The sequence below is a fragment of the Cucumis melo genome, chromosome 7, assembly GCF_025177605.1.
Source record: "Cucumis melo cultivar AY chromosome 7, USDA_Cmelo_AY_1.0, whole genome shotgun sequence".
Classification (NCBI taxonomy): domain Eukaryota; kingdom Viridiplantae; phylum Streptophyta; class Magnoliopsida; order Cucurbitales; family Cucurbitaceae; genus Cucumis; species Cucumis melo.
The window spans coordinates 29,286,235-29,311,284 of NC_066863.1; the positions used below are offsets into that span (position 1 = coordinate 29,286,235).

General features: G+C 33.1%; 3 protein-coding genes, 1 long non-coding RNA gene and 2 other non-coding genes across 13 annotated transcripts; 1 reads left to right on the forward strand and 5 right to left on the reverse strand.

Moving 5' to 3' along the window:
- Positions 1 to 468: 468 nt before the first annotated feature.
- TRNAP-UGG (transfer RNA proline (anticodon UGG)) lies at positions 469 to 540 on the reverse strand. The gene has a single exon. It is a non-coding gene; the product is annotated as a tRNA-Pro (tRNA).
- Positions 541 to 660: 120 nt separating this feature from the next.
- TRNAP-AGG (transfer RNA proline (anticodon AGG)) lies at positions 661 to 732 on the reverse strand. Its single transcript has one exon. It is a non-coding gene; the product is annotated as a tRNA-Pro (tRNA).
- Positions 733 to 1,359: 627 nt separating this feature from the next.
- On the reverse strand, positions 1,360 to 6,589 carry LOC103494819 (telomere repeat-binding factor 1). Of its 8 annotated transcripts, none has more exons than XM_008456181.3 (8): positions 6,344 to 6,589; positions 5,333 to 5,519; positions 4,968 to 5,182; positions 4,151 to 4,246; positions 3,836 to 3,920; positions 2,603 to 2,686; positions 2,096 to 2,437; positions 1,360 to 1,671 (listed from the first exon to the last, which is right to left on the reverse strand). In XM_008456181.3, exons 2-8 carry the CDS (start codon positions 5,480 to 5,482, stop codon positions 1,657 to 1,659), a joined length of 987 nt encoding a protein of 328 aa, XP_008454403.2. In that variant the 5' UTR covers positions 5,483 to 5,519; positions 6,344 to 6,589; the 3' UTR covers positions 1,360 to 1,656. The 8 variants fall into 8 exon arrangements, with proteins under 8 accessions (XP_008454403.2, XP_050943430.1, XP_050943429.1 ...); XM_051087473.1 differs by having other exon boundaries at positions 4,163 to 4,246; positions 6,344 to 6,560; XM_051087472.1 differs by having other exon boundaries at positions 1,360 to 1,691; positions 4,163 to 4,246; positions 6,344 to 6,539.
- Positions 6,590 to 8,848: 2,259 nt separating this feature from the next.
- Positions 8,849 to 11,198, reverse strand: LOC103494821 (cysteine-rich and transmembrane domain-containing protein WIH2-like). Its single transcript, XM_008456186.3, has 3 exons — positions 10,849 to 11,198; positions 10,548 to 10,722; positions 8,849 to 9,197 (listed from the first exon to the last, which is right to left on the reverse strand). Exons 1-3 carry the CDS (start codon positions 10,898 to 10,900, stop codon positions 9,152 to 9,154), a joined length of 273 nt encoding a protein of 90 aa, XP_008454408.1. The 5' UTR covers positions 10,901 to 11,198; the 3' UTR covers positions 8,849 to 9,151.
- A 5,963-nt stretch (positions 11,199 to 17,161) lies between these two features.
- LOC103494822 (nucleobase-ascorbate transporter 4) lies at positions 17,162 to 23,935 on the forward strand. The gene is made up of 14 exons (XM_008456187.3): positions 17,162 to 17,484; positions 18,071 to 18,168; positions 18,267 to 18,443; positions 18,542 to 18,642; positions 18,744 to 18,819; positions 19,026 to 19,085; positions 19,202 to 19,386; positions 19,655 to 19,751; positions 19,901 to 19,987; positions 20,084 to 20,142; positions 21,645 to 21,736; positions 21,923 to 22,000; positions 23,154 to 23,314; positions 23,450 to 23,935. Exons 1-14 carry the CDS (start codon positions 17,382 to 17,384, stop codon positions 23,666 to 23,668), a joined length of 1,593 nt encoding a protein of 530 aa, XP_008454409.2. The 5' UTR covers positions 17,162 to 17,381; the 3' UTR covers positions 23,669 to 23,935.
- LOC127150202 (uncharacterized) lies at positions 20,266 to 20,960 on the reverse strand. The gene is made up of 2 exons (XR_007822325.1): positions 20,892 to 20,960; positions 20,266 to 20,733 (listed from the first exon to the last, which is right to left on the reverse strand). It is a non-coding gene; the product is annotated as an uncharacterized LOC127150202 (long non-coding RNA).
- Positions 23,936 to 25,050: the final 1,115 nt, after the last annotated feature.

Here is a 25,050-nt window from a genome sequence, read left to right on the forward strand (position 1 = left end):
AACTATATTATAACAAATTATTGATGAAATATGAATATAGATTATAATTGAAAGGACAATCTTACTCTTACGCTTCTTTATAACCAAATTACACATCAAATATTAATTTATTGAACTTCATAAGTAGTTTTTAAGAGCACAGATAACAACCTCAAACTAGGTTTGAGTCTTCTAATCAATTATTTTCAGAGGTGAGCATTGATTGGGTCAGATCGGACGACAACCAACGCCGATATTGTATGATCAGATTGGATTCCGTTGGCTTTTGAGTGTGTGAACATCGGCAGACCAAATATTGGGTGGGAGTAGTCTGTTACGGAGGGAGAATGAAAGAGAAATAAGAAGAAGAAAAAGACGAGTCGGGCTTTCGGCTTGCTGTGCTTACCTCTCTGATTGAGAATAGTTTAGATAAAACATGGTACGAGGTTTAAAAATTGGAATACGAAGAAGAAAAAGGAATTATTCCATGGGGCATTCCGAGAATCGAACTCGGGACCTCTCGCACCCAAAGCGAGAATCATACCACTAGACCAAATGCCCTGTGACCCTTTTATCTTATTATATATTTAGCATAGCTTTCTCTATATTATTTTTGAGGAGCTCTCATGAAGATTGTGAAGAATAAAATTTGAAAATAGAAAGAGAAAAAGAAAACACAATGGGGCATTCCGAGAATTGAACTCGGGACCTCTCGCACCCTAAGCGAGAATCATACCACTAGACCAAATGCCCTTTTTATTAAAGGTTACAACAACAACAAGATAGCTTCTTTTACTAGTTTACGAAGATGTATTTGTGACATATGTTAGCTTCTTTTAGATTCTTTTTATAATAATTCCATATTGTATTATTATCATTATATAAATATCATATTCAAATTTCATTGTTTAATGGTCAATATAATGAACATGTTTCAGTCTCGAACGTTTTCATTGAAATTATAATGGTTCGATTGATTATTAATTCCTCTACTAAAAAAATTGAATAATTTCATTTGAACTTAGAAATATGTAGTTAAAACATTCCCCATGGCAGTGACTTCAAAGTTTTCCAGTGAAAGAACCCAATCAATCCCCTTTGGGGAGTGAGTATCAATTGGGGGATCGATTCGTCACAAAAATCGGCACCAAAACCAACCTAAATGGTTTTAAAAATTATCTGTAAATGTTGGTGCTTTGAGGGAAAATCCAAATAGTTTTCATGTAAAAGGAGCAATCTAACAATTTCTCCAAAACGTGAAATTGAAAGGAAAAAGGGACACCCCTTGAAACTTTTTGTTAAAACCCAATTCCATTTATTTCCCCATCCTTTTTCCTTGTTTAAATTAATACCACTTCCAAGCTTTCAGACAAATAGAAATAAACAATGGCAATAATTCACTAACATCAGAGAGAGCATATATAAAAAGCCCACAGATTTACCTGCACTACAAACAATTAACATTTTTTACATTCAACTACAACTAACTAATTAACCAAACCCACAGAATTTTCCTAGCTCTTCTGCTTAGATATGATATGACCCTGTTCCTCGACTTGCCCAAAAAACGGTGGGAGAGAGTTTGGTTATAATGCTAATCATCGATAGCAAGCCCAAAACATGTCCATCCATTTACTCAACAGCTCCATAACTCTTCTAATCAGTTTTGGCTTTCCATCAAACCCGGATCATCTGCTGACAAGGGAAAAAGACTACGGCTTATATAAAAATTTCTAAATATAAGATGTTTTTGACATGCTTATTAACAAACCAAAAAAAAAAAAAAAAAACTTAAGTCACATAATAATATGATGGAGCAAAAGTAGAGCTAAGATGACAACAATACTGCTGAGACTGAGAGAATCCCAGACCATAGTCTTTATGTGAGAAAGATTCTACCGTTCTCTAACTAAGAACCTAATCGTTTTTAGCACAACACTGACTCAATTAGTAAAGACTATGCAGGTCCTATCAATTATCACATCCCTCTGTATAATCATGAATTCATGACAAAACAGATCAAACTTAATGACTCATAAACCCAATGGAATTATGTAACAAAGAAGTAGATACTAATGCAACTTCAGAATAAATAATATAGTAATAGAGTTGTTACCATCTTCGGGAGATTTCTTCCTTTCAGTGTCTTCATTGCAGCTTCTGCAAATGATTGGGCAGCTTCTGCATCAGCCTCAGCTGCCTCGGCTTCCCTAGCTGCCTCTTCAGCTTCTGCAATTGCTGCTTCTGCTTCAGCAACTGCTCGGGCAGCAGCTGCCGCTGCCTCTTGGGAAGTCATGGTTCTCATCTTTGCTAATTCGAGGTCGATTTGAGCTTTCGCAAGAATACACATTTCATCCTTGTCAGCTCTTACAGTAGCTCTTTGCTGGTCTTCCAACAATAACATAGAGCTCCTTCTCTCTGAAGGCGCCACAGAAGGAAGCCTATATTTTCGTTTAACCTGGACAAAAAGAAACTCAACTAAAACCTGAAAACCTTGGGAAGGTGTGATATTCTTAGTCTATCAATAGAATACAATAAGAAAGAACTGAATCGGCCTATCAAAGGAGGTCATAAAGGAGTTTTCCACTCTTTTCTTTTAAGAAATCAACAATGAAATTCTTACCTTGACCAGTTTACGACTAGCCGTTAAGAACTTCAATTTTGATGATAACAGCCTCTTGAAGTCTGGAGGTGCCCAGTATTGATCCTATCAACAGAAGGAAAAAAGAAACTAACTCAACAACAGCAGCAATTACAACAAACTGGAATAGTATAGCAATTATACAGAGCTAAAATTGGGGAGAAAAGGGGCAGCACGTATGTGAAACCTTACTGAAAGGCAGAGAGTTCAATTTCAGGAAATATAGTAATAATATTAAGGTCTTCACAACAGAAGGGAACCAAACAGTTGTTCTAATAGATACAAACATATATGCATTTCATAGATAAAGTGAAAATTTACAAAGGGAAGCCCCTCCAAAAGGCAAAGGAGTGCAACAAACTTCTCAAGTGGCCATAAATGATTCAAAGAGTGTAAATATAAAAAGAATAGGGTGAAGAGCTTGAAAAGAGGAAACAAATACTAGAACATCCACTGCCACAAGTATTTCAGAACGAAACCAGACATTCTACCAATTTTTCTGAAAAATGTACAGTTTCACTTGAATCAATCAGTTAATAGGAGACTAACAACTCGTTGAGTTAAATAAACTGATAATAAGGCTTGGAAATCATACAGAAGTCATATAATCAATAAAACTGCTCCTACCACTGTTAATCCAACAATTAATAATTACCAATTGATAAGTGTCTTTTTCCTCCTTGCTTTCAGAGAGAGAGAGAGAGGGATATGTATTCGTACCATTATGGATATTAATCCATAATACAAAAAGTCCAATATGAAAGTGCATAGAATGAACGACTATAAAGATAATTCCAAAAGCATCAGCCAAGATAAATACTAAGAAATGCATTTTTTTTCTTTTTTCTTTTTTCAATCAATAATTACTCTTTGCATTAACTAAAATGGAAAATAATATTCAAATGCAGGCAAGAAGAGAACCCAGCCTCAAGTATTTTCCACATTAACCATTTCAAATTCTTGACTGCTATTTGTGTTCCTAACACGAGTCACTAACAATTAAGAAAAAACAAGTAAATTAAATTTTAAACTAAAAGGGAAGAAACTGTAAACACTTATTCAAGTAAAGAAACAAAATCTAAATACGTAAAAGACCAAAATCAATAGGTTTCACCAAACAACCATCTCCCTTCATTTTCTCCTTGAATTGATGAGAAATTGAAGGAAGAGCTTCAACACAAGTCCAATAACTTTAATGAGTGAAAGAAAAACTACCTCTATATACGAGGTAATCTTTGTCTTATTAGAGCCACCGGGTTCCCTCAGCGTAGTAATGGCCTCAATTATAAGATTGTCCAGCCTGTAAAATAATAAATAAACAAATTTTTTATAAGATTAAATAAATAAACAAATTAAACCTCTATTGGCTACCAAATGGGTAACACATAAATGCATATTTCAGATATTAAAATATATTACACCTTTCTCAAAGCAGATTGTTGCATTTCCTATCAGTAAATCATTGGGTTTTTTTTTTTTTCCTATATTGTAGGTTGCGGTAATTTCAAACTAAAATGTTGAGGATTTGACCTTTTTTCCCACCTATGGCAATCATATCTTGCATCCCTTTCTATTCTTTCTGCTTCTTTTTCTTCTTCTTCTTCTTCCTCCTCCTCCTCTTCCTTTCTGTTCAAAGTGGGAATAAGATACACTAGGTCAGAAAAGAAAAGAAACAAATGAGCAGCCAAAACTCTTTTGACATTTAAAATAACTTCCTTTTCACACTTAAAAGAAATTCCATGAAGGAACCTAGATTTCAAAACAAAGAAAGAACAAAATAATTTCTCATTATTTATACAACACAAACATCTAATAAGGACGAGTTATTGGTGGGTGGGGGGTGCGGGTGAACAATAACGTGATAATGATGCCCCAACTTGAAGAACCTAGATTATTATTCAAGAGGTAAAAATGCGATGAAGTCCCTAAACTTAAATTACCCAATAATTTGGAAATAACAAAGGTGTGATAAAAAAATATATATATATTGAACAACTAAAACAATGCTCAACGGTTTTTTTATTGCTACAGTGCTTACTATTTACTTATCAAACTAAAATAGTTTACAAAAAACACATTCTATTATGATCCAAACTAAAATAATCTACACCCCAAACACAAACTATTATAACACAACTATAATAACTAACTCCTTGCCCCAAATATTCAAATCCCACCTCGACAATGTCGAACTGAAAAATCCTATATGGCCATATCTACTAAGCTAAGTGAGAAAACAAAAAACAAAGTGTTCTATGAAAGCTCAATTACAAAATTATAAAGAACCTGTCCACAGGTATAAGAACCAAGACAGAAGGAACGAAAAATGATAAAAGATTTGACCAACCTTACATTAGATCGCTTTGGACCGGTTATCTGCTTGATATCCAAGGAAAGGGAAACAGACTTGGCTTCTGCCAATTCGTCTTCACTTTGGGCAGCAACACTTGGAGCCACAGCATTCTCGTCTTTTCTAGGAGCATGTAATCTCTTAAGTGCCAACCTGGCCTTCTCTCGAGATCCCCAGCCATTAGCCATGACACTCATATTTCTCCACTTGTCCTTTTTAAATATTGACGACATGAATCAATCTATATTTCAATATAAATTTCTTGGGCAAAATAATTCCTTGTTCGACGTATAAGAAGAAATACCAGAAGTTTGCATAAAATATGTTCTGGTCTTCGCAATAGTGAGCGCAAGACTACTAACCTTGAGATCAACATTTGAACGAAGATAGAGTACACTGCTGAATTCAGGATCCTTAAGTATCGTCCGCCACTTTCCTGCTCCATGCTTAACAACTCCAGCCTTCAGAGCTGCTTCTTCTTCACTAGTCCATTTCTGCTTCGGAGCACCCATCAAAAGCAGCAAAAAGAAGGCTCACGCTCAAGGCCAACTAGGATTTTTTTTTTCACGTCAGAAATATTCGTGGAGAACGTAAAAGAAACAGATTTGTTTACATGTCCAAAACCCTCCAATGTCAAATGTGAAGAATAACACACTATGACATCAAAGTTGAATATAACACGAATTGGAAAAGGAGAACATCCAAAACCTAGCCAAAATCTCAAAGATATATAAATACAAATAAATTAAAAAACCAACCTAAGCATAAGTCAACAAAGTAAGGCACATGAACCTTCACCAAAAAGGTCGAAGGTTCAATCCCCCACCTGGAGGTGGTTGAATAAAAAAGAAAAACAATAAAATGCGTTCTTAGAAGATAAGAAATCCATCTGCGTTTAAGCCAAAGCATAAGGAAGTGAAGTAGAGTATGTCTTAGAGTTCATAAGGTCAAAACCACATTTAATAAGAAGGAACATCGGTGCAAACAAACTGACCACGCCATTGGATGGCCAAATGTCCCAATTGAACGGGAATGAAAACTCCCACTTCATTCACATTCCGTATAATCCAATCCTGCCGTAACCCTAACACCTTCCTTTCAATCCATTTGACAATTTCAAACATCAAGTAATCCCTTTCATCTTCAACGATTACAATATATACCCATATCGAAAAACGAAGCAAATCGAATTGAAAAACCAAAAAGGCTAAGGGCAAACCCTAATATTCAAATTAAAGTCATACGATCGGGGTGAGCAGGTAATGTTAAATTGAAAGAACCCTATTGTTACAATATCAAATTATGATGTGATAAAATCAAAGGAAAAAAGATTAAAAATCAAAACTCAAAATCTAAGGAGAAAGATGAGATACCTCCAGAGGGAATTATGATGTGAGTTAGGATTTTGGAGGCTCGAACATTCAAAATTCGGTTGAAATTTGCAGCACAAGGAAGAAAAAAATGGAGGTGTCAAAATTATGATTCTCTCCGCGGCTCTTTGAGATTTGGAAATTTATATATATATTTCGTGAGACTTTCTTTCTTAATAATATATTTTTTGGAGGAAAAACCAATTTTAATCAGGCACGCATTCTGCCTCCCGGGATCCTCATTTTGTTCTTCAAACTACTTTTTTATTATTATTATTTATTATACATTATATATTTTTTGGTAGTGTAATAATCAAGTTCTTATTTACTCACAACCAGTTATGAATCAGTAATCGGTTTGGACAGATGATAGACAATTTTTTTTTTAATGTTTTATGAGTATTTATAAAAGATGTCGGAGATACTAGAACATATGTTGAAAGGAATTGTTGTGTCTACCCTAAAAGCAATTACGAAGCGACCGTGGTACTAGTGCTGGTTCGTTGGAATATGGACTAAAATCATAAAAGTGCTTAGAACAGTAAAAAGAACGACAATAGAAGGAAATAAAGATAGGAAGAATCATATATGTTCGTTGTAAAATGGCATATTAGATTTGACGAAGGAGAAGAAACAAAATGCTAGGGTTATGTGTAAGGAGTCAAAAAAATAATCTCAACAATTAATAACAAGCCTTTTAAGTTTTTGTTTATCTTTAATATAAGAAAAAAAAAATTGAACACCCAATTGGCACCTGTATGTTCACGAGACAAGAGGTAACAAGTTCAAATCCCCGTCCTCAATCTGTATACATCGTTTTTATAATCCCACAAAAATCTTTAGAGCATATTCAACCTAAATTATAAGGCTTACAAATTTTAAAATACATTTTTGGGTCAAGTCATGGGTCATGAAATTTTGACCTATCTAGTTGCATGCTCCACAACAAAACCTAGTTGCCACATACTCCACGTCGGAAACCCATGACGATGGAAACCTATCCACGAACGTTGTGCACCACAGTGAAAGTGTTTGGGGAGAAAGAAAGAGGGTTTGGAGAAGTGTGAGAAAGAAAAGAGACGGAAGCGACTGAAATAATTAAATTTCGTTCAAAACAAAATAAATAGTTAAAACAATGTCGATTTAAAACTGACACTGTACATAGTCTTCAATGTTGACTTAAAACAAAAATTAAACATCTACTTTTAAAAAAATTCGACATATTCATGCGTTTCTACTTTTTCAATAGAAATAAAATACCCGATTTCTACTTTTTTGTCTCCCTACTTTGTTCTCTGTTCTCGTTCCATTAGTCCACATAACACTTATAATGGTTTTCTTTTAATTTTATCTCAAATATTAGAAAAGCAATTCAAATTTTCGAAACCAAGAAATAAAATGAACTATCAAACAACAATTTATTTCTTAGAAAAAGAAAAGACAGATAACAAGAAATAGAAAGCGTAAAGCCCCTAAATGCTACCGCCAATAAAAAGTAACATTAATAACAACATTAATTTCTTTCTTTCAGAGAAAGAAAATTATCCCCTTTTCCATTCCATCGGCCAGAAATTTTCATTTTTTTTTTCTATTGACTAATGAATAAGTATTTCGACAATAAAAATGCACTACTCATGAGATTTCTATTCAATTTCAATCCTCTTTCATTTTTAAAATATATGGTATTAGATCAATCTGAATGAAACAGAAAGCAAAAATGATAAAAATTTATAATAAAGAAACAAACCATATCAACAATATCACAATATTTCATTGAACTTTCATAGTATTTTTTGAGATTAAAAAAAAGAAAAGTATAAAGACTAAATTACTTATCTAGAAATATACAAACAAAATGGTTAAAAAGGAAGGTGGCGGTAGTGTTGAAATTCATATGAGTGGGACATGAGAGGCCAGCAATTGAGACTTTTGCTGTGGAGCCACCAATGTAACATTCAATCCACAATACCCTCCACCGACGGGTCGCGCACGGCCAAAAGTGCTTCTAACCACCAAATACCAATATACAATTTTTATTTTCATTTTCTTTTGTCTGTTCGCTATCAAAATAAACATTTAAGATTAGTTAATTAAATGTTATGTTTTCGGGAAAGAGTATGTAGAGATTAAAGTTGATTCTATTTTTAAAGAATAACCAAGCCAATGAAATCGATTTTGGTCTCCTTTTTTTCTACTTCCAATTTTCTTTCACTTTGCTTAGAATGGGTATCTTTTACTAGTTCAGAACTCAAAATTGGGACTAAATATTTCTATTTTTCCCAACATACATACCCTATAATAATTTGTACCTCACTTTTCTTACTTCCCGTCAACCTTCCAATATTTTCTTCCTATGTATACTCTTCTTTGGTTTGGTTTCAATTGATTTTTCTAGTTAAAAAGATCGACTGAACCAATATCTGTGCTTCCATGAAGCATGAAACAGAAAAAAAGAGGGATTATTTTTTATAAGAAGGAAGGGTTAAAACCATAGGTGAATAACAGAGATGATTCAAGAGAATGCCATTAATGAATGGAGCAGACAAATATTGGGTCGAGACCCAAAAAAGAGAGTAAGAGAGGGAGAGATGGTGGTTATTTATATAAGAAAAATTTAAAAGAGAAGGAAGAAACAACAAACACTAGACTACATAATAATTAATAAACGCAAGGAATTTTAAAAAAGCTTCACAACGAAGGCCCAAATCATTGACAAATCCAATACTGTTCCAAATATTTTGTTCATTTTAATTTTTTTTTTCTTTAGGGGAAATGTCCGAAAGGCACAGCCACATTACAAATTGGTTCTCTTCAAAAGCAGGCGTCAAGCAAGCAGCAACAGCACAACGCAGCCAAACTGCACAGTTTCCAATACCATAACTCAATTTCAGTACACTTTTATCCTAAATTAATATTCATTAAAAAGCTAAATCAAACCTATAAAAAAGCACTCCTTCCATATAAAAAATTGCAACACTACATATGTAATATGATATTATTAGAGTGTTAGAGGAATATTGAAGGTGTATTAGTAATTAATTCTGAAAGTTTTTTACGCTTGTTGGTTTGGTTATAAGAGCGAATAGGGATGAAGGAAGATAGACAATATTTTTGGGTATGAATTAGGGCTTTAAGAATGGGAGGGTCTGAATTACCTCAAGCACATGTTTATCTTGACTTTACTTTAGAATTAAGTCCTAGCATGGAATTCTTCTTGAAAGACTCAATGGTCCTCTCGGCTTTGCTTTTAGATTCACTTAAGATTTCATCCTCACTTACATATATACCATGAATTTTTCCCATTCCTAACTGGATGTCAGACTTTGAGGTAGTACGAAAATTAATCCATCATAGATCACTATCATACCACTTCAAGGTCTTAATTTCTCTACATCCGAATAGATTTCCACTTCCATGATAGTTTGGAAATGATGTAAACATGATATTAAAACTTTTTCTTTTTGAGAATGAAAAGGAATATTTTCAGAATAAATGAAAAAGACGAGGATTATTTTCTTTAATCTAGCTTAATATTAACAATGATGATGGTAAATGAATGGATTACAAGATTTTCTCCAGAATGTTATAACGTTCGCAATTTGATAAATCGATTAAATCCTTCATATTTACTAATTAGGACACCAATCCATCCCTAACAGATTGTTAAACCCAGCCCTAAAACCATAGAATTGTTCCAAATTACAAATAAGACCTAAATTCTTTGTTGTAATTTACTTGTTTTCCTAAATTGAAAGGACAGGAATCTCTAACATTGATCTGAAAACCATAAAATATTAATAAATACTAGTTTCTTTAAAATCTAAATTAATTGCAATTATCTTTTTTAGTGTGCTTAGTGCATTTTGCAATAACCAAAAAAGATAAACGATATGAGTAATAAAATCGAGAAGGTCAGGTGGTCTCTTCCAATTTTTTAAAATATTTTTTAGAATTTAAAAAAAAGGCTGTAATATAGAAATGAATTAGGGGTCAATTTGGGAATTCATCGGGGCGATACTTCCAAGAAGAAAGTCTCCGATGAAAAAACGAGACTGCACGCTTTACCAGACGATGCAGCAATTAACTCGTTCGTAACTCAGTTTCCGATACCAAATCGTCGGAATGCGACTAAGTTCAAGCCCGATTTCAACCACGTCATGAACAGGTAAAGAAAGAGAAATCAAGAAAGAGAGAGTGAAAATTTTACCAGCCTTCCAAGCAACCAGGACCGCTACTTTGCTGTTGAGGAGGAGGTTGAGCGTATTGAGGAGCGTAAGGCGGAGGATATCCCTGCGGCGGATAAGCACCTGGAGGAGGATACCCCTGCGGCGGATATCCAGGCGGCGGATAAGCATCCTTCGGATAACCTTCTGGTGGATAACCTTGAAATAAAAAAAAAAAAAAAAAAACCACCAAAACCATAAATCAACACACAGATCTACGATCGCACACCACAAAACCCTCCGATCCAACACCAAAATCACATAAAAAACAACGATTTAACATACCTTGAGGAGGAGGAACTCCAATCGGAGGCTGACCTTGATTATAATAACTCATCCTTAATCCTTCCTCTTGAAATCAAGAACAGATCTCAGTCCCCAAGACAACAAAATCGAAATCCAATCCCACCACCCAACCTGCCGGAATTCGGAGAAACGAAAAAGAAAAGTGAAGAGAAGAGAAGAGAAGAAGAAAGAGTCAATGGTGGAGAAGACAGCGAAGGTGTAGAAATGACAGAGAAGAAGAGTGGGGATATGAAGGATTTATATATATAATCCGAAAACGGAGTTGAGATTACCGAGAGAGAAGGTTTGTGTTTGTTTGCGGCTAATACGGGAAGGTTTATCTCTAACCCTCTTTTTCTTTTTATATAATATATATATATAAATTTTGAGGGAGTTTACCAAAAGTACAGATTTTGACACGTAATGACATCATTAGTTGAAGATGGTGACGATTGACGGTCCAGATTTATTTTGCTTAAATGGAAATAAAGTTGGGAGAAGCGTGGGAAACGCGTACAAGGATGTAGGATCTGCTCTCTACACTTCCACTCGCTCGTTTTGACCAATTATTATTTTTCTCTTCTTTTTATTCCTTTATAAATATTTTTCTATTTACTATAAAACATTATTATTATTCAGTGCTTTTTTGGTAAATATATCTATTTGGTATGTAGTTTTTACTTTTTATTCTGTCATTTAAATTGATTCTTCGAATAATTTATTCTCTATTCAAATTTTTAAGTTTTAAATTTTCAAAACGGAAAATTGTATTAAATAAGATACCCTCCAGTTTTTTTATTGATAAAATTTTAATTTATAGGTTAATTATTTCTTAAATATTAGCTAAAGAATCAATAAAATGTGTGAAAATTATGAACTCATCTTGGGGAACTGTTAAATATATTTCAATTTATAAGTATATATGAAAATAATGATAATTTATAATTATATACTAATCATTATGGTTTGATTAGTGTTAAAAAATGATTCATAGGTTGAATCTAGAAATAAAATTTTAACCATTTCCATTTAGAATTAGAATAAGAATATTTGGTTGACACTCTTAAAAGCATAATAATATTTTTGAAATTCTTAAAATGTTTGAAGGATTTTTTTTTTATCTAAATACATAAATGGGGACATTTTTTTTTCTTTTGTAATTTAATGCTAACACCAAATAGATTTTCTTTTTCTTCTGACACAAACATCATCAATTTGATTACAACAACTCACCTTCAATTACCTTAAGAAGGAAGGAAAAGGAAAAAGAAGAAAATTCCCAAGCATGGGACAAACAGAAACTAATAATACATACACAATTGAGGAATATTAATAAAAACTATAGTCTATTCGTTAAAATTTATGACAATAATTGAGGAATATTAATAAATATTCTACCCAGATCCCTTTTTATATATATATATATATATATAATTTTGACTTCTTCTATTATTACTATTATTACCTTTTTTTTTTTTTTAATAAAGTACAAAAAAACTCAACTAATTAAATTTATAAGAGTTAAAATACAAGTATGATGATTAACGAGTTAAATTCAAATTTTTTTTGCTTTAAAATGGTTGAAGCAAAATTCAAAAAAAGAAAAGAAAAGATTTATTTAATTGATGTGATGAAGGTTAGATACTTTAATTGGTTGTAGGGAAAGTCCTCAACTTAATAACGTAATAAGAAAAGGTTGGGAAAAGGGCAAGAAGTTTCTGGGAAGGCAGGCCGCACGTGCGACGCTTTTTTCTTTTTGTCTATTTTATCCATAAATAAATAAAAATATTTATTAATTAATAACAACAAATTTGAGAATGGAAAAGTGGCCCCCACTCCAACTACTCGTTGCCCAAAGCCACATTAACTTTTTTTATGTTTTTCTTTTTTGTAAATGCTTCAATTTCTATTTTATTCCCCAATTTTTTTACATTATCATTCAATTACTTATTTCATTTTCAAACTTTTAAAGGCTTGAATTTTTATTTTTTTTCGAATTTTGATTCTAATACCTTTTTGTAGGACTTTTTTTTTTCTAATCTTTATTTAAAGTTAGCAAATTAAAATAAAGGAATATTCCTTCCAATTTGCATTTTAAAAATTTCCATTCCTCACTTCCCACCAACTAAGCTTTTCCTTTTGTAATTTAACCAGACAAGAAGTGAGTCTTGTGAATAGCGAATGAAAAAGGTTGCATGTGAGTGGAAATTAAAGAGAAATATGATGAAATATATCAAATTCATTTTGGGAGAAAATTTATTTTTAAAAAATCCAGCTAATTTTTTTCCTTTCTAAAATATCAACAACTCAATCATTTTTATAAGATTAATTTTTAGAATTTATAAACGAAATGATACACATAATTATTTTAAACTCGCAAATAAACAAACTAAAAATATAACATTTTCATGAATTTTGTTACTCTTTTTGTGAGAAAAAAGGTTGTGGGATTTATTTTTAGATTACAAGAAAGTGTGTATTATATAAGGTGTTTCTTTATAAGAAAAGAAAACCCATGTAATGCTACTGTTTATAGAAAATTTGGCAACGCTAAGATATATATATAGGTACAAGACACATGGAGGGTAAGAGAGCTGTTTTAGAGCACTAAGCATTATTGGGGATCTATTTCGTAGTATATACAATCTTTGCACAGGTTTTGGAGAGGACGTACGTCCATCAGAGAACAAAAGCAAAGGCCACAATTTGTCTTGAACTTGCTACAATTTTAGGCACTACATGAATCCCAATTGGATGAAGAAGAAGAAGAAGAATGTTGGGGAGGTTGCTCTATGGCTGGGAGGTCCAAACAAAATGGGTTTTGGTGGAATCTGTAACCCATCAGTTAACACTGCCCCCTTCCAACACTGCAACTACATCGGTCATGCATGGACGGCCTGTCATCGGGCAATGTTTGAATACATTGCAAGAGCCCCACAACCATTAACATTTTTCGTACTATTTCTTCTTCTTCTTCCTTAGTGTTGTCCCACCAACCTCCACTATCTATTTCACTTTGCGTAACATTGTTATATATCCAATCGGGGAAATGTATTTCTTTACTGCTGATTTGCTTCACTCCTTCGTTATCTTTGGGATTCTTTCTTGCTCCAAACCATTTCAAGAACCGACATTCCATAGCTACAAACGTCAAACTAATGAGAAACCTTAATTGCCAAAGTTTCTGAACATTGCTTAGGGTGAAATGAATAATCCTACAGTCCCTTTTACGGCCTGTCATCGTCAGTACATAACTTTCTTTGGCCTTGCATTTGCTAAGAATGTTGTGTGGTTTAATGTCAAAATGCAAATTCGTCAGCCTCCATGCAAGTAGGTACTCTAAGAAATCCAATTATTCCTTAAGTTTATTGGCTACACTATTTTTCTTTTTCTTGTGGACAACTTGTATTTCAAATTGCCTTTCTCATGTCCTTTCTCTCTTTTGTACTTGATTGACTTCTGCCCTCCAAAATAGACAAAAGTGGCTTCAAGTTCTCTCTTTTAATCGAGGGGGATTATATTCTTGTCAAAGGAAGTGAGGAAAACAGTGGAAACTATTGTTTTCCTATCCAATAAGTATTTTTACATTAATTTTCATTGTTGATTCTTTTATGGGACACTTTTGCAATCATGAATGACTAAATAAAATAGAAAAAACGAGAGATCAAAATGACACAAGGGAAGATATTATGATTTAGGATCATTTTATATGTATATGAATATGATTGGAGCTAGGTGACAATGTGACAGCCAAACTTCCACTAAGCTTTGGCTTACCTAAAGAATAATGGGAATGTGGACCTAACTTTTCCATTTCATTATTTGGTCACCTTGATTTCACATATAATTAATTAAATCAACCACATGCATGGAATTTAATCCATAAATATTTACCCAAAAATACATTATTTCCTGACCTTGATTTCATATATAAATAAATTGCAATTTTTATTATTTAGTATATATATTTTACTAATTTCTTCCCGTTCAATTATTTGTGGACTCTTGTATCAAATTAGTATTAGAACATTATTATATACATCATAAATTTTCATTTATTACACAACTGTATTAATTAAGCTTTTTCATTCTTGAAGGTGTTTTAGCCAAAGCGTTATATTCAAATGTTGATCATTACTCTGACCAATTTCACGGCTGTTCATAGCAAAGTTGTAATTTTCCTATACTACCTTGATATATAAAACCAATCTTAGTCAAGCATGAGAAAACAAAAGTTAAGGCAGAGAAAATCAATCTCCAATCCTCCAACGAAATCATCTATATATATATATCACGTCTCGACTTAGCAGTGAAACTATATATGTGTATATATATATATATGTGTGTATATATAGTTGTGTTGTGAAAAGAACTGTCTTGAAAGCAAATTTGACAGGTGGGAAGAAAGGGCTAACTATGATCTAAGTACTTTTGGAGGTCTGTGGAAGAGCTTCCATTTATGTAATGTCTACCCACATTCTTCAATCTTGGTGGGACAAGCAAAGCAACTTTCTCAAGTGAAAACATATGTGTATGGGCCATGGGCCTTAATAGTGGTCTCGACACATTCCCAACGAATGAACAAAAATATATCGAGATTATTTGAGACTTTATTTCTAAATTTTATTCTCTTCCAGTTTCAAATATATACAAGAATATCAATTAATTGTATATCATTTCTTGTTTTGATCTTTTCTAATGTTTTACATGATATATGTGTTGAACTATGTCCTAACTTTTGATGTAAAACATTAGGGCATAACTGAAAAGCATATCTTATAATAGCTCGAATTCAAGGCAGAATCAAAACACAAGCACAACCAAAAGAACCAAGTGAAGAACAACAGCAACAACAAAAACATTCAAATCACACACACATAACTTAAAGAAAAAACTTCAAACCACACCAACTTACTAACCACTTAGGCAGCAGGATGCAAAGGTAGTTGCATAATTGGACAATCTTTCTTTGTGTTGGACAAGAAGACATGGAGTTGGTATTTTCTTCTTCTTCTTCTTCTTCTTCTTCTTCTTCTTCTTTAACTGTGTTTAAACGTTAATTAGAAGTGGATTAATAAAACTAATTAGTGTACATTTTGTTGATCAAGAAAGTTAATTAACAATGCTTGGCTTTCTTGGTTTAGGTTTGGTCGTTGATCCATGCCATGGCTTCTTTTGACTTTGGAAGAAGGAGGTAAGTTGAAGGAGACTTCTTAAACTTAAAATTTCCTATCTAATCCAATACTATTAAAATTTCTCAATAAGAACAAATTTTAGCTCCTTAAGGTAGAGATGAGGGTTACTAGAGGTAATTATTATATAGTTTTTGTTATTAGAAAATTGATTAAGGCCAGTAATTAAAAAAAAATGATAGTTGAAATAAATTGATATAATACAAAAAGGCAATACAATTAGTTGGCAATTAAAAAGTTGGAATGAATTAAATCCATGGTTGGTGCAACTTCCATCAACAATTCTCCAACCTCCCTTTTACTAAGAATTGCACTTCTCAATTACTCCCTCAAAGTGAAACAACAATGAGACAAAGTCTAAGTTTACATTACTTCTGTCACATATTGCTCTTGTGAATTTTAGATATAGAATTATATAATACTCATATATTTATGTTTATAATCAATTAAAATGTTTAAAAGAGTGAGTAAGTTTAAAATGTTTGATGAAGAATAATAAAATTTCTTTAATACAAAGTCATCTCCTTTTCCTCTTCTCTTTACACTTCCAAAACAATCAATTAATGAATGCCAATTGTCCCATACAAGAAATAAAGATAACAAAAACAAAACCCAAAGTTAAATTACTTTTAGTTAGAAAATTATCTTAAATATCACGATTTAATTATAATATAAAAATCGTTATCAAGATGTTATTACACATCGAACATCTATATTTCGTTTACACAATTATTTAGAAAAATAATTTAATCCTTAAAAAATTTCAAATGAAGATTTGCATGGATTTCTTAGTTGAAAGTCCCAAATTATTTAGAATGAATGAAAAGAACTCGTAAAAATTATAAAATAAATCTACTAGATATACATAATTAAAAAAATAAAATTCAAATAAGTACACTGGTTTTAAATTATAAAATTTAAAAAATTCAATAGACACTAAAATAAAAAACATAAATATAATTTGAAACTAATGATTAGAAATAGAGAGTCAATTAATTGAAAAGAAGTTCCAAAATGAGAAGAAGTAAAACAAATATTTATTTTTTGTAAATATTTTGTTTGTTTGTTAGTTTTATTTATTTATTTATTTTATAAGAAAGAAAAATAAAAGAGAAGCAAAAGCCCGCCGTCGGTTTCCATGCGGAGTCTCTGGCTGTGTATGGTGTCGTCAGTGCCATCGTTTGCAGGAACCTCAAATTCATACCAACACAAACCCAACCAAAAAGCAACAAACCCAACTCCCTTTCTCTTCCTTTTTCCTTCTCCATTTCCCACCTCATTTCTCTCTCTCCATCACCATTCTCATTCACACACCACAGAGTTTTCACAGAGCATAGAGTAATGGCCGCCGGAGGAACCCAGAAATCTGACGAGTTTCAACCTCATCCCATCAAAGAGCAACTTCCCGGCATCGATTTCTGCGTTTCCAGCTCCCCCCCTTGGCGTACTTCATCCCTCTTCTCTCTCTCTCTCTCTCTCTTCTGCTCTGTTACGCTCTGTTTTTAGTTCGTCTCTAACTCTTTATCTCTCTCTGTGATTCTTCATCTTTTCTTCGTTTCCCGCGTTTTCTTCTCTAATAGCTTACACCCTGTTTGTTATTTTGATGTGAGCAATATTCTGTACGATCATCATCATCTTTTTTCCAATTCTGCTCTGTGCTTTTAGCCTTTTTTTTTGGCTGGCCTGAAACGTAACAATTAGGAAATGCGCGGAAAGTTCTCCGGCGATTGCGATAACCCTTTACTTATTTTGTTGGGTAGCGAAGAATAAGTGGGAAAGTGACAAAGAGTTGTTTATCTTCGCAATCGATTGGGAAATATCTTGATCGCTCCCTGTAAAACTATGGTTTCCGTGTTTTCGTGGATTCCAAACAATGGGGATTTGTTTTCCCTTTTAAGTCTTTCTCTGTTTTTCTTCATTTCTCTTGTAATACAGAGCTTGGTTTTGTTTACTATGTTTGATTGTTCATATAAATCTGCTGTAAATTATAAATGAAAATGGGAGCTAATTTAAGTTGGTAATAACTGCAGCGGAAGTCATACTTCTGGGATTCCAACACTACTTTGTGATGCTTGGAACTACTGTTGCACTCTCTACTATAATCGTTCCTTTGATGGGTGGTGGAAATGTAAGAATATTTTCCCAGAAAACTTTTCAGTTTTCCCAAAACATCTGTCCTTCATCCATTTTCTCTTCAACCGAACAGTTTTCTCATATTCTTCATAGGTGGAGAAGGCTGAAATGATAAACACTTTGTTATTTGTTGCGGGTATCAATACTTTATTACAAACTTGGTTCGGCACCCGGTTGCCTGTAGTGATTGGTGGGTCGTATGCCTTCATCATTCCGGCTATCTCGGTAGCTTTGTCTCGAAGATTTAATTTCTATATTGATCCTCATCAGGTGACTTTTATTTTTGGGAGAAAAATGCCTCGAGATTGCTTTTTGTTTCACTTTTGTTTTTTATTGAAGATTTTGTTTCTTTCTTTCTATTTCTCTAGAGGTTTAGAGAATCGATGAAGGCTCTTCAAGGAGCATTGATTGTTGCGTCTTTCCTGCCAATGATCATTGGTTTTTTGGGATTGTGGAGGATTGTCGCAAGGTATGATACTGAGTAGAAGAGATTGCAATCAATTGATTTGGGGTTTTTTTTCGTGAAGGCTTCAAATGAACAACAATATGTGTGAATTGTGTGCAATGCAGGTTTCTTAGCCCTTTATCTGCAGTTCCTCTTGTCACCCTCACTGGACTAGGTCTCTATGCACTGGGTTTTCCTCAAGTAAGAGAGATTGATACTTCTCTGCCATGATGATAATTGACAACACCCTTAAACGAATGATCTTTATTTGAAAAAAAGTAAAATGTTAGATGAAACAAGAGGGTCTAATCTTTAAACCAAGCGAGGGAGGAGAGTTGTTTAGATACAAACAAATTTCCCCGGAAAATAACAAAGCGTTGTTACCTGATTTCTGTTGGTGGTTGCAGCTTGCTAACTGTGTTGAAATTGGTCTTCCAGAGTTGGTCATAGTGGTTTTATTATCTCAGGTGGGTAGTTTAATTGTCCCTTGGACTTCCTAGTTTTCCGTTAAGCCAAGTTCTTGTTTCTTATTACTTAACAATGAGATATTACAACCCACTAATATTTAACCAATATACTGCAGTACGTTCCGCCCCTGATGCAAGGCAAACGAGCCTTATTTGATCGATTTGCAGTTATTTTGTCAGTTGCAATAGTTTGGGCATATGCAGAGATATTGACTGCAGCTGGTGCATACAAAAATAAAGCTCCAAGTACTCAATTTAGTTGCCGCACTGATCGTTCTGGGCTCATAAGTGCTGCCTCCTGGTATGCTAATTAACTTGCTGGATTCTGGATTCTTAATTGTTAATGGCTGAGAGTTTTAGCTTCTGTCTTTTCCAAATCCACTCCTGAAAACAGTGAACTTCTGCGTGTGAACAATACTGATTTGGACATCAAATCTTCCTGTTTCTTTTAAATTTTCTTTCTACTTGGCCTAAATTTATGTTAATAAGTAATTTCTACTTTCAGTTTAAGGTTTGTTGGGCGCAAATCTTGTTTTCCATTTACCTTCAACGGTACTCATTTAATACAGGGTAAAGGTTCCTTATCCATTTCAATGGGGGCGTCCTAGTTTTGATGCTGGAGATATTTTTTCTATGATGGCTTCTGCCTTTGTTGCTCTCATTGAGGTTAATTTATTTCCAACACTTTTCTTTGACCAGCTATTTTGATGATGGAACATTATCACGGCCTACGTGATATTCTTCTAAAATCAATACTTCAGTTTTGGAACAAGCTTTAGCTATCACATTGATATTCTCTTTCTGCTGTTTGTTAGTCTACAGGAACATTCATTACAGCTGCAAGATATGGGAGTGCCACACATATACCCCCATCTGTACTCAGCCGAGGCGTCGGTTGGCTGGTAGTTTAACAATCCTTTAATTCCTCTAATCAATTCCCTTTTTTGCTGCACGTCTTTCTGCTAGAATGAACTACTGTTTGTTCCATGTATGTACAGGGAGTAGGGACTTTTCTGGATGGTATATTTGGCACTGGCGTTGGATCCACCGCATCAGTGTAAGAAAAAACCTTACTAAGTTGCTAGTAGCTATTTTGGACAGACCTTGAAAAAATGCACTCCTTCCCTATTGCTCAATATAATGTCTAAAGCAACCCCTCTGCTCTCATATTAATGAGTACTTTGATGAGCTTTCGTTGAACCAATGAAAGAATAGAAATGATCCATATAGAGACTAACTACAAAACAACGAACGAGACAACAAATGGCTATAATTGTTTAGAAAAAAAGCGAAGGACAATCACAAAACTTAGGGTTACCGACTCCCTAGAGAAGTTATTGAGCTTCATTGTGGAACACTCTTCTTCCTAAAGGTTCTCGACCCCTTTAAAAGCTTTCCTATTTCTCTCAAGCCAACCGTTCCATAAAACAGTAACAAAGTGGAAATGTAGTTGATGATTGCTAGCATAAAGCTGATATTGATGATTGCTAGCATAGAGCTGGCGAATGTAGTTGCCCTTTCACAGATTTGAGTGGGATATCACCTGAATCTGATTCAACATATTTTTGATATGATATGGGAACTCCAAATGTTTCATACTCTTCAATTTGTATTTTCAAGTGCCCATCTAAGAAGTACAAAAACTGACCTGCAACATGACATCGACAAAGCAACACGTTAAATATATTTTGAAGTATACACAAGTTTAACAAAAGGAAGAAAAAATAGAAATGAAAAGAAAAAAAAAAACAGAAGGAAAAATAACAGAAGTGGCAAAAGAAAAGAAAAAATAGTAAGAGAAGTCACAGCAATCGCCTGCTGTCATGAGTTTTGAGTTGAAGTCGAAGCGAAGAAAAATTGGGTAGCAGAGTGGTTTGTTTGTTTTTTAAAGGCAGATTGTGGGATAAGTAACTTAAGTTTTGAGGGTAAAGGGTGTTAGTGAGGAGAAAGTGTGTAAAACCCTATAGTTTTGTAAAAGTTGGGCTGAATAGTTAATTTTAATGGGCTTACACGGCCTTTTAAATGGGCTGCTGACAGTGGGTAAAATAATAGATGCACCAAATGGTGCGTTGTACGTGTCAGTGTGTCGGTGTTCGACTAGGCCAGCACTTTGTCATTCCAAGAGGGTTGGTGCTTTATAGGCGACCACCAACTACTTTGCATTTTGAATGCGTTGCTCTCTCTTTTTTATTAAATTTCAAGTTCAGTTTTCAAACTTTATGATTTGTGTCAAACTGGTTCTTAATTTTTAAAAAAGTTTTTTCAATCTCACGTAGAATTTCTATTAGCGAACTCATTGGACACCAATTTCATGTCTTTTTTAAAATGAAATTTAATTTTATGTCGATTTTATTATTATTTTTTTAAAGTTTCAAATATATTGGTCTTTCAAACTTAAAACTTTAGTTTTATAGTTTATGAATCTATTTAATTTTCTAGAAGTTTACGAAGCTATGAAAAATGAACTATTGCCAGTTCATATACTGAACCTGTAAATTATGTTTTGGCAAGCAACATTCGGATTTAGATTTCAAATTGATTACAATCCTTTCTCTACAGTGAAAATGCTGGTTTGTTGGGTTTGACCCGAGTTGGAAGCCGGAGGGCTGTTCAAGTTTCTGCTGGGTTCATGCTTTTCTTCTCCGTGCTTGGTAATCTTTGAACTAAAACTACCAACTTCCGTGCTCAGACAATATTTACTGCATTGGTTACTTTGCAATTATGCTTTCCAAGATCTTAAACTACCAATTAAATGATTTTCAACTTAATCTTTGGTATTACTTTTCTAATTTTATTCACTTAAGAGTTTTTCAAGTTTATTTTCTCCATGATAACAGGCAAATTTGGTGCTGTCCTTGCTTCTGTTCCCTTACCATTAATGGCAGCTTTGTACTGTGTCCTTTTTGCCTACATAGGTAAGTTATTTTCTATTGTAAAATCTTCAATGTTCTGTGATCAATCTTGTTCAGAAAACCCCAAAAGAATCAAAATGTAACAAATAGTAGACTGCCAGCTATAGATTAGGAAGGAGTAGATTTTGTCTTCTCGTTGTTTTTCAAAACTGTGTTTATTCCTTTTCTTTTCACCTTTTTTTTTAAAGAAGTTTGAACTCTTAGCCAAGTAAAAACTAAAAAAAAAAAAAAAAAACAGAACTACTTCAATATAATAGGTAAAATTTTAAAAATGTTACTTTAAATTAGCTCACAAGATAAAGAAACCTACAAGCTGGTAAACTTAATTTTCAAAAACAGAAAAATAACAATAGGGTAGGGTGGTTAATTATCAGACTGGGACATACTTAGTAATGGACTTGAAATCCTCTTATATTATATTCAATTTGTAATCATGAAAACATTTCTAGTCAAAGCCAAAACCACCTGCTGCTACAAACCATTAAAACAACCCAGACTACCGAAATAGAATGGTGAATAACTTCATTCTGCACACACTGACATTATTTATAACAGCTGTTAATGCTTATTGCAAATTATCTATATATCAATGGACTATAAATTCTCAGCTACTCCAACAACTGTTGAGTTTGAGTGAGCTACCACAAAAGTACAAATAATTGAATGAGACAAAGTTCAACTGAGCTTTGTCATCTTTATTCAAGCCATCATAACTTAATAACCTTAATCTCCTAAACCAAAATTTGATGTGGCTATGGATTCAGTTTGAGTAAAATACTAACGAGACCACCAAACAGTACAAAGATAAGAACATGAACCAATTCCCTATAGCATGTCTGTTCTAAATGACAATTTCAAAAGAAACTTACAAACTCTTCTTTTTCTGATTATGCCCAAAAGGGAGGACTTGAAGCTTTTTCATGCATGACTTTTTTCGTTTTGGCACTTGATTTTGAACTTTTAATATAAACTTTAATGCAAAAATCTTCTGGAAACAAACATTGCCCCATGAATGGCTATAAAGGAAAGTCAGGACGGTGGGGGCAAATGCTTTCCAGTTTGGTGGCGTACGGAAAATGTTAGTTTAGCCAATTCATCTCGTCCTACAGAGAATTAAACTCTAGGCTTTTATTGTGATATCTCATTGAACAAACAGCTTCTGCCGGTCTCGGGTTCCTTCAGTTCTGCAACCTCAACAGCTTTCGGTCAAAGTTCGTACTTGGATTCTCTCTGTTCTTGGGCCTCTCTGTGCCCCAGTACTTCAATGAGTATCTTTTCATTTCTGGACATGGTCCTGTCCACACTAAAGCCAGATGGGTGAGCTCAAATTTACTCTAAACTTGATCAACAGAAACAACTAACATTGTTGTTAATCTCTGATTAGCAGATGAGTATGCTGTCTGAATTCCTTAAGTGTCAATGGTTTTTTGTTTGTCTGTTTTGCAATTGTAGTTCAACAACATTGTGCAAGTGATATTTTCTTCCCCAGCAACTGTGGCTGCTGTGGTTGCCTTCTTCTTGGACATCACATTGATGAGGAACCACACCGCAACTCGCCGAGACAGTGGGCGGCATTGGTGGGGGAAGTTTTATTCCTTCAATCTAGATACGAGAAGCGAAGAGTTTTACTCCCTTCCTTGGAACCTCAATAGGTTCTTCCCCTCATTTTAACTTCAAAATATTTGCTATAGATGTGAACTTAATCAAAGGGATGGAAAAGAAAAGGAAAAAAAAAAAAAAGAAGAAGGGAAGAGTGGAGGAAATATTTGACATTGTTTTGAGTTATTTGGATACTTGAAAGAGTAGAAGACGTTAAAGAATATATATCAAATATGTATAGGAACAAATAACACTATGATTTGGTTGGTATTTGACAGCTTTTGACGGCTGTCTTTACATTGTTATTATATATTATACAATACAGGTAAAAATTCTTCACACCTGAATCTTCATTTCTGTGGCCTAAAATAGAGAATTATATTGTTGAAATAAATTGTTTCTGTTTACCCTTTTCTTTTCTTTTCTTTTTTTCTTTTTCTTTTCTTCCACTAATTGACTTTAATATGAAGGAAGAGAAACAAAAAGCATTTGAGAATTTCTCTTTTATTAACAACAAATGGGAAATATCAAATATGTTTATTAATATTTGAAGATAGCAAGAGAGAGACAAAAAGGTTAGCATATAGGATTTTATTATCTAATTATACTATTGCCTTAGATTTGGCTTTTCTCTTTTTCCTCTTTTTTCCTTTTTTTTTTCTTCTTTAATATAATAAATTAAAAATATTTGTAATAGAATAGAAATGAAAAAAAAAAGATTGAGAAAAAAGAAATAGAAAATGTGGTCAAATAATTATAATTAATAATTATGTCCCAAGTCAAAGTTGTATTAATCTCATCTGACATATCCGGACGTTTCAGCCATTCTTTGCTTTGCTTTACCATCTCCTTCTCCACTTAAATATTTCAAACACTTTCTTCATAAAATCAAATAATAACATTAATAACAATAATAAATTATAAGAAGATTGGCGGACCCTTTTTTAAAATGTATTCAATTTTTTATATTAAATGTCTAAAAGTTAAATTTGAATGAAGAAAAAAATAAACTCTCTATAAAATATAGCAAAAAAGAAAATAAATATTATTATTTGGAACTAAATCTATGTTTTTCTTAAGGAAAGGAATAATTTTAATTTCTTGACAAAAATTTAAAATTCATCATTATAAATCCAACAATTTTGAAAGTAGCTTTTAAAAGTACTTTAATTTAGTAAGACTTAAACTTCACTCAATCAGTACACAATTTCTTTTTACACCAATTTTACTAAACTTTAATGAGAATATAATATATATATATATATATATATATATATATATATATGAAAACCAAGAATTAATCACATAAGAAGTAAGTTGAAATGGTGTAATCCAAATAGCACAGAGAAAAATGAACATTTTTGCTATATCCCCAAATGGGTTTGAAAACCAAAATTAAAATTAAAATCTATAAAATCAAACAAACATCTAAAATGAAATGATGAAAGTTAAAT